General features: G+C 48.0%; 1 protein-coding gene across 1 annotated transcript in view; it reads left to right on the top strand.

Annotated features, from left to right (window-relative positions):
• Nucleotides 1-6,492, top strand: part of LOC143299126 (glycine receptor subunit alpha-2-like) — a 61,030-nt gene extending 54,538 nt beyond the window's left edge. The window contains exons 7-9 of the mRNA XM_076612255.1: nt 789-953; nt 3,432-3,676; nt 6,325-6,492. Of these exons, the coding sequence (XP_076468370.1) occupies nt 789-953; nt 3,432-3,676; nt 6,325-6,492 (578 nt within the window). The remainder of the gene's footprint in view (nt 1-788; nt 954-3,431; nt 3,677-6,324) is intronic.
• The last annotated feature ends 3,845 nt before the right edge of the window (nt 6,493-10,337 follow it).

The raw sequence follows: 10,337 nt of genomic DNA on the forward strand, positions 1-10,337 counted from the left end.
CAGCAAACTTACAGTTCATGTCCGATTTCATGGAGTGCAGCATCGTCATGACGTCCATCAGGCTGGCTTGTTCAGAGGTAGGTAGGTCGTCTGTCCGCTGTCGGCGCCGTCCTGTCCGCTGCCTGGGTCCGTGCTGGTCCATCGTCCACTGCTGCTGGCCAGTCTGGTCTGCTTCACGCTGTCCGACCTGGGCCCGGGGTTCTCTCCACGTCACCGCATTACAAAAGAAGTCCGCCCCAAAGCATCAGAGTGAGGAGCAAACCAAGGACAACACCGTCTGCTCTGCACCGGGGTGACAGCATGGCGATTCTCAGGGCCAACTTTTTTGCGGCCCTCTTCGCCATGAAGACTTGAAATGTGGCAGCAAAGCAGCCACATGACGACCGGAATACTAGAGGTGCCGAAGGCATAGTACTTTACTGATGACCTTGCAAATTCTTAACGCACAGATCAGACGAATTACTTTGTAATTTGTAAAAGTTGCGAGACAAACTGAAGTGCGACTTGCGCACATCAGCGCTCAGTTCACGTCCCCAGAGAGAGAGAGAGAGAGAGAGAGAGAGAGAGAGATTTATATACAGAAACACACACACACACACACACACACACACACACACACTCGTGCCAAAGGATTAACTAGCGGTATATGAAAGCATCATCAGCTTAGTTGTAAACACACTGGTCATACACACATTGTTTACTTCCACTCCACATTGTGTTGTATTGTGTGATGTTTATGTTGACTATGATGATGACGTTGACGATGATGATGACGATGTGTGTGACAGCCAACTACACGTGTATCCGGGTGGAGTTCACCCTGGTGCGGAACTACGGGTACTTCATGTCCCAGGTGTACATCCCCTCACTGCTGGTGGTCATCCTGTCCTGGGTGTCCTTCTGGCTGGACATTGACGCCGTGCCCGCTAGGATCTCCCTGGGGCTGCTGACTGGTCAGTGTGTGGGGGGAGGGGGGTGTAGGGTGAAGGGGTGTGGGGGGATGTCCTTCTGGCTGGACATTGACGCTGTGCCCGCCAGGATCTACCTGGGGCTGCTGACTGGTCAGTGTGTGGGGGGAGGGGGAGGTGTAGGGGGTGTAGGGTGAAGGGGTGTTGGGGATGTCCTTCTGGCTGGACATTGACGCTGTGCCCGCCAGGATTTCCCTGGGGCTGTTGACTGGTCAGTGTGTGTGGGGATGGGGGGTGTAGGGTGAAGGGGTGTTGGGGATGTCCTTCTGGCTGGACATTGACGCTGTGCCCGCCAGGATTTCCCTGGGGCTGTTGACTGGTCAGTGTGTGTGGGATGGGGGTGTAGGGTGAAGGGGTGTTGGGGATGTCCTTCTGGCTGGACATTGACGCTGTGCCCGCCAGGATCTCCCTGGGGCTGTTGACTGGTCAGTGTGTGTGGGGATGGGGGTGTAGGGTGAAGGGGTGTTGGGGATGTCCTTCTGGCTGGACATTGACGCTGTGCCCGCCAGGATCTCCCTGGGGCTGCTGACTGGTCAGTGGGGGTGGTGGGGAGGGAGTGGGGGTGTATGTGTATGCATGTGGGTGTGGGTGGGGTGGGGGTGGGGGATTTCCCACACTGTTCCCCCACAAACTAACTGGTTGATCCCTGTTCTCCCACAAACTAACTGGCTGATCACTGTTCTGACATAAACTAACTGGTTATTCACTATTTCTCCACAAACTAACTGGTTGATCACTGTTCTCCCACAAACTAACTGGTTGATCACTGTTCTCCCACAAACTAACTGGTTGATCACTGTTCTCCCACAAACTAACTGGTTGATCACTGTTCTCCCACAAACTGGCTGATCACTGTTCTCCCACAAACTGACTGATCACTGTTCTCCCACAAACTGGCTGATCACTGTTCTCCCACAAACTGACTGATCACTGTTCTCCCACAAACTAACTGGCTGATCACTGTTCTCCCACAAACTGGCTGATCACTGTTCTCCCACAAACTAACTGGCTGATCACTGTTCTCCCACAAACTGACTGATCACTGTTCCCCCACAAACTAACTGGCTGATCACTGTTCTCCCACAAACTGGCTGATCACTGTTCTCCCACAAACTGGCTGATCACTGTTCTCCCACAAACTAACTGGCTGATCACTGTTCTCCCACAAACTGGCTGATCACTGTTCTCCCACAAACTGACTATCACTGTTCTCCCACAAACTGGCTGATCACTGTTCTCCCACAAACTGGCTGATCACTGTTCTCCCACAAACTGGTTGATCACTGTTCTCCCACAAACTAACTGGTTGATCACTGTTCTCCCACAAACTGGCTGATCACTGTTCCCCCACAAACTGGCTGATCACTGTTCTCCCACAAACTGGTTGATCACTGTTCTCCCACAAACTAACTGGTTGATCACTGTTCTCCCACAAACTGGCTGATCACTGTTCTCCCACAAACTGGCTGATCACTGTTCTCCCACAAACTGGCTGATCACTGTTCTCCCACAAACTAACTGGCTGATCACTGTTCTCCCACAAACTGGCTGATCACTGTTCTCCCATAAACTAACTGGCTGATCACTGTTCTCCCACAAACTGGCTGATCACTGTTCTCCCACAAACTGGCTGATCACTGTTCTCCCACAAACTAACTGGTTGATCACTGTTCTCCCACAAACTGGCTGATCACTGTTCTCCCACAAACTGGCTGATCACTGTTCTCCCACAAACTAACTGGCTGATCACTGTTCTCCCACAAACTAACTGGTTGATCACTGTTCTCCCACAAACTGGCTGATCACTGTTCTCCCACAAACTGGCTGATCACTGTTCTCCCACAAACTGGTTGATCACTGTTCTCCCACAAACTGGTTGATCACTGTTCTCCCACAAACTAACTGGTTGATCACTGTTCTCCCACAAACTGGTTGATCACTGTTCTCCCACAAACTAACTGGTTGATCACTGTTCTCCCACAAACTAACTGGCTGATCACTGTTCTCCCACAAACTAACTGGCTGATCACTGTTCTCCCACAAACTGGTTGATCACTGTTCTCCCACAAACTAACTGGCTGATCACTGTTCTCCCACAAACTGGCTGATCACTGTTCTCCCACAAACTGGCTGATCACTGTTCTCCCACAAACTGGTTGTTCACTGTTCTCCCACAAACTAACTAGCTGTTCACTGTTCTGCCATAAACTAACTGGCTGATCACTGTTCTGACATAAACTGTTTGTTCACTATTTCTCCACAAACTAACTGGCTGATCACTGTTCTGACATAAACTGTTTGTTCACTATTTCTCCACAAACTAGCTGACTGATCACTGTTCTGACATAAACTGTTCACTATTTCTCCACAAACTAACTGACTGATCACTGTTCTGACATAAACTAACTGGTTGTTCACCATTTCTCCACAAACTAAGTGGCTGAACACTGTTCCCCCACCCAGTGCTGACGATGACGACACAGAGCGTCAGTGCGCGGTCTGATCTACCCCGGGTGTCCTATATCAAGGCGTTGGACGTGTGGATGGCCATGTGCCTCATCTTCGTCTTCTCCGCCCTCATAGAGTTCGCTTACGTCAACGTGCTGGCGCGCGTGGAGAGGCGGCGACAGACAAAGCGCACGTGGCTTCAGGTTGGCCCGGGGGTGGAGGGGGAAGCAGGGAGCGGCGGGCCAGAGAGCGAGCAGGAGGTGAGTGTGGGGGTGGTTTGGTGCTGGTCAGGGTTCAGGAGTGCGTGCGTGTGTGTGTATTTGTATTTCTTTTTATCACGACAGATTTTTCTGTGTGAAATTTGGGCTGCTCTCCCCAGGGAGAGCGCGTCGATATACCATAGCGCCGCCCTTTTTTTTTTGTATTTTTTCCTGCGTGCAGTTTTATTTGTTTTTCCTAATGTGTGTGTGTGTGTGTGTGTGTGTGTGTGTACAGAAAGTTAATATCAAGTCACCAGTTCAGGTTACAATGATAATAATAATATTGACAGGACATTTATCAGCGCTTTCCTCATTGCACAAAGCGCTTTACAGTCCACGCACACACGCATACGAAACACACTCAGCCCTCAACTCACAATCATGCGCAATGAACATGTATATGCGCATACAAACTTGTACGTACAATACATACATACATACATTCGACGCACACACAATACAGCGTTACAAATATACCTGCACAATCAACAAAGTGGCAGAAAGTTGTTATCAAATCAGCAGGTCAGGTCACAAAGTGATATAAGCTGTTATCAAGTCAACAGGTCAGGACAAACAGTGACATAGTTGTTATCAAGTCAACAGGTCAGGACAAACAGTGACATAGTTGTTATCAAGTCAACAGGTCAGGACAAACAGTGACATAGTTGTTATCAAGTCAACAGGTCAGGACAAACAGTGACATAGTTGTTATCAACAGGTCAGGACAAACAGTGACATAGTTGTTATCAAGTCAAAAGGTCAGGACAAACAGTGACATAGTTGTTATCAAGTCAAAAGGTCAGGACAAACAGTGACATAGTTGTTATCAGTCAACAGGTCAGGACAAACAGTGACATAGTTGTTATCAAGTCAAAAGGTCAGGACAAACAGTGACATAGTTGTTATCAGTCAACAGGTCAGGACAAACAGTGACATAGTTGTTATCAAGTCAACAGGTCAGGACAAACAGTGACATAGTTATCAAGTCAACAGGTCAGGACAAACAGTGACATAGTTGTTATCAACAGGTCAGGACAAACAGTGACATAGTTGTTATCAAGTCAAAAGGTCAGGACAAACAGTGACATAGTTGTTATCAACAGGTCAGGACAAACAGTGACATAGTTGTTATCAACAGGTCAGGACAAACAGTGACATAGTTGTTATCAAGTCAACAGGTCAGGACAAACAATGACATAGTTGTTATCAAGTCAACAGGTCAGGACAAACAGTGACATAGTTGTTATCAAGTCAAAAGGTCAGGACAAACAGTGACATAGTTGTTATCAAGTCAACAGGTCAGGACAAACAGTGACATAGTTGTTATCAAGTCAACAGGTCAGGACAAACAGTGACATAGTTGTTATCAAGTCAACAGATCAGGACAAACAGTGACATAGTTGTTATCAGGTCAACAGGTCAGGACAAACAGTGACATAGTCGTTATCAACAGTATCAGTATCAGTAGCTCAAGGAGGCGTCATTGCGTTCGGACAAATCCATATACGCTACACCACATCTGCCAAGCAGATGCCTGACCAGCAGCGTAACCAAACGCGCTTAGTCAGGCCTTGAGAAAAAAAAAAAAAGAAAAAAAAAGGTAGTAGTAATGAAAATAATGATAAAATAATAATAATAATAAATAAATAAATAAATAAATAAGACAACAATGATGATAAATAAGCAAATAAATATAAAACATGAAGACACACATTAACACATAGACCCACACATGCATAACAGATATGCCCCCAAAACGCAGTTTCGTAGATATGAAAGCACAGTCAAATACATATAAACGTACATGAGCTCCAACACACACACACACACACACACACAGACACCACAAATTTCCCTGCACCTCCTCTACCCCCTCCTCCACACACTCAGAGTTTCTAGTCTATGTATCGCAGCTTCCACGGCACACACACACACACACACACACACACACAGACACAAACACGCACACGCACACACACTCACACACACAGATGAACACTTACTTGTACAAGCACACACACACACGCCCATATCTCCCACCCCCAACCCCACACACATATATACAAAGATATATATATATATATAATATACGTTCCAATATCCTGATGCTCCCACAGGTCAGGACAAACAGTGACATAATTGTTATCAACAGGTCAGGACAAACAGTGACATAGTTGTTATCAACATGTTAGGACAAACAGTGACATAGTTGTTATCAACAGGTCAGGACAAACAGTGACATAGTTGTTATCAACAGGTCAGGACAAACAGTGACATAGTTGTTATCAACAGGTCAGGACAAACAGTGACATAGTTGTTATCAACATGTTAGGACAAACAGTGACATAGTTGTTATCAACAGGTCAGGACAAACAGTGACATAATTGTTATCAACAGGTCAGGACAAACAGTGACATAATTGTTATCAACAGGTCAGGACAAACAGTGACATAGTTGTTATCAACAGGTCAGGACAAACAGTGACATAGTTGTTATCAACAGGTCAGGACAAACAGTGACATAGTTGTTATCAACAGGTCAGGACAAACAGTGACATAATTGTTATCAACAGGTCAGGACAAACAGCGACATAGTTTGTTATCAACAGGTCAGGACAAACAGCGACATAGTTTGTTATGTCCCAGCAGGGGGAGAACGATGGAGGGGAGAAGGACAGAGGGAAGAAACGGCTGTTCCCCAAGCTGACGGTCAGCAGGCACACTGCCCACACACTGGACATAGTGTCCCGGGTCCTCTTCCCCAGTGTCTTCCTGGTCTTCAACATCTTCTACTGGATCTTCTACATGGCGATCTGAATCCTCCACCACCACACCACCACCACCACCACCATCACCACCACCACAGCAACACCACCACCACACCATCACCATCATCACACCACACCACCATCACAACACAACCACCACACCATTACCATAACCACCACACCACCACTACTATCACCACACCACCACCTCCACACTACCATCACCATCACCACCACAGCACCACCACCACAGCACCACCATCACCACGCCACCACACCACCACCATCACCACCACACCACCACCATCACCACACCATCGCCACCACACCATCACCACCACACCACCACCATCACCACGCCACCACCACCACACCATTACCATCACCACACCACCACCACCACACCATCACCACACCATCAATATCAACGTCACCATAACCACACCACCACCACTACACCATTACCATCACCACCACACCACCACCACCACACCATCATCAACGTCACCATCACCACACCACAACACCATCAACATCACGACACCACCACCACACCTTCACCACACCTTCACCACCACCACCATCACACCACCACCACACCACCACCATCACCACCACACCACAAACACCACCACCAATGCCAGTACCACCAACACCACACCACCACCAACACTGTTACCACCAACACCACCATCACTAGCACCACCAACACCACCACCAACACCAAAAACAACATCACTATCACACCACCACCAACACCGGTACCACCAACACCACACCACCACCAACACCAGTACCACCAAAACCAACACTACACCACCACAAACACCAGTACCACCAACATCAGCACCACCCCACCACCAACACCACACCACCACCACCACCAACATCAGTACCACCAACACCACATCACCACCAGCACCAGTACCACACCAACACCACCACACCAACAACACCACACCACCACCACCACCAACATCAGTACCACCAACACCACATCACCACCAGCACCAGTACCACACCAACACCACCACACCAACAACACCGACACCATCTCACACACCAACACCACACCAACACCATCTTCACACACCACCACCAACACCACACCACCACCACACCACACCGACACCACACTACAATCACCATCACCACCACACCACCACCACCACACCAATCACCACACCACCATCACCAACACACCACACCATCACCACCACATCAACACACCATCACCACCACCACCATCACCACACCACCACACCATCCCCACACCATCACCACCACCACCACCATCACCACCACCACCATTGCAAAAATTTATTTGTCAGACATGTCAATCCTGCTACTGTCAGTTGCGGCGCATCAGTTCCGTTCGGAAATATCTATCCACTGACGCAACATCTAGACTTGTCGTTTCTCTCATTCTCTCTCACCTTGACTACTGTAACACTCTATTGTCTGGTTTGCCTGCTTCATCCATTCAGTCCCTTCAGTGCGTACAAAACTCTCCATTGGCTCCCTGTCTCACACATAATAAAATACAGGATCAGCACTCCATGTTATAAATGCATTCACAACTCTGCCCCTTCCTATATCTGTGGCTGCTTTCACCTCTACACTCCATCTCACTCTCTACGATCGGCTTCGGATCCCCTCTGTTTACGAATACCCAGATTCAAACACTCCACTGTTGGACGCCGTTCTTTCTCTGTCTCTGGACCTTGCATTTGGAATGAACTTCCTCTTTCGCTTCGTCAGGTCTCCACACTCAGCTCCTTCAAGTCTGACCTTAAAACCCACCTCATCCCAAAATAGCCTCCCTTCCCTGCCTCTGCCTTGTCTTCAGTTTTTTGTTTGTTTCTTTCTTTCTCTAGTTTTAGAGTCATGCATGCGTTTGAATGACTGGTGCAAAAGCACTTTGATTTGTCTCTGCACAACATTCAGCGCTATATAAATATAATAATTATTATTATTACCATCACCACACCATCATCACACCATCACTACACCATCATCACCATCACCACCACACCACCACCACCACCACCATCACCACCACACCATCACCACACCACCACCACCACACCATCACTACACTACCACCACACCACCATCACCACACCACCATGATGGAGTCTCCCGTCGGACCGACGGATGGGTAGGCAGGCAGGCTTATCTGTCGGTGTGTGTCTTCATATGGGAGAAGAGGCCGATTCTGGATGCGCAGCACTTCCCACAGTTGTTGCAAGCGAAAACATCTCCAGAAGTTGAGCCGTGCTTCCTTCGCTCACGCTTCTCCTTAATGGCCAGCGTTCTCTTGTTTTCAAACGTCTTTATGCCACTAGAGCACAGCATCTTACAGCGAGAGCGGTCAAGGACATCAGTTTCCCAGGAAGCGATGTCTATGTCACAGGCTTTGAGGTTTGTCTTCAAGGTGTCCTTGAAGCGTTTGCAGGGTCTTCCAAGTTTGCGGTGGCCTTCCTTCAGCTGGCCATACAAGACCATCTTCGGGAGCCTGCTGTCTGTCATGCAGACAACGTGTCCTGTCCAGCGTAGCTGGTACTGGATCAGCAGGCTTTCCATGCTGGGCAGGCCGCTCCTCTCTAGGACCTGGAGGATGGAGACCCTGTCTTGCCGCTTTATGCCGAGGATCATTTGTAGGCATCTCTGGTGAAACTGCTCAAGTTGTTGAATGTGATGGCAATACGTCGTCCATGTTTCACAGCAGTACAACAAGGTGGTCAGCACAACAGCTCTGTAGGTTTTGATTTTGGTGCTGAGCCTGATGCCTTTGTTGTTCCACAGCCTGTTGTTGAGTCTGCCAAAGGCGGAGCTGGCCTTAGCGATGCGCACCGTCACTTCTGCATCAAGGGCTCCGTTGCTGCATAGGGTGCTGCCCAGGTAGCAAAACTTGTCGACTGACTTGATCTCTGTGTCATCGATCTTGATTGCAAGTTGGGGGGGAGGCACTGGCGTTCTGTGAACTGGTCTGTTTGTCGTTTCCCTTGTATTCTGACCGTGTTTGTCGTTTGTTACTGTCAGTAACCTCTCTCTCTCTCTCTCTCTCTCTCTCTCCTATATATTTTTGTTCTTTTTTTCCCTTTTTTTCATTGATGGCTTGATGTAAAAAAAATATAAAAAAAGCAATTGTACTTATTCAGTTTACCATCATGAAATAAAAACTTGACTTCACACACACACACACACACACACACACACACAAACACACACACACAATTACGCACATACGCCGGCAAGATCTTCGCCCGCATCATACTAAACAAACTGGTTGACCATGTCTCCAACACAGTCATCCCTGAAGCACAGTGTGGCTTCCGCTCAGGCAGGGGAACATGTGACATGGTGTTTGCTGTACGCCAGATGCAAGAGAAGTGCCGTGAACAGAACAAGGAGCTCCACATAGTCTTTGTAGACCTGACTAAGGCCTTCGACACGGTGAACCTCCATGGTCTGTGGAAGATCCTCCTAAAGTTCGGCTGCCCAGAGAGCCTAATCCAGCTGATTGCGTCATTACACGATGGCATGCAGGCGAGAGTATAGGAAAATACTGACATGTCGGATCCATTCCCTGTGGTAAATGGAGTGAAGCAGGGCTGCGTCCTGGCACCCACACTGTTTTTTTGGGGGGAGGGGTTGTTATTTGGTTAGATCTTTTTGTTCATTGATTATCCCGTTTTGATTAAGGAAGAGTAACAAACAGTTCATTTAACTCCTAGAAGACTTGATGCGATATTCTTCGGGATTGTCTATTCAGCTGCTTGGTTTTTGCTAAAACGTCAGTCACGGGTATAACTGGATGTGAAAAGAAAACCAAACCGTGTGCATCCAATGATACAGTGTGTATGTGTGGACTGACATTTCCATTTCCAC

This window comes from Babylonia areolata, chromosome 24, assembly GCF_041734735.1.
Source record: "Babylonia areolata isolate BAREFJ2019XMU chromosome 24, ASM4173473v1, whole genome shotgun sequence".
Taxonomy (NCBI): Eukaryota; Metazoa; Mollusca; class Gastropoda; order Neogastropoda; family Buccinidae; genus Babylonia; species Babylonia areolata.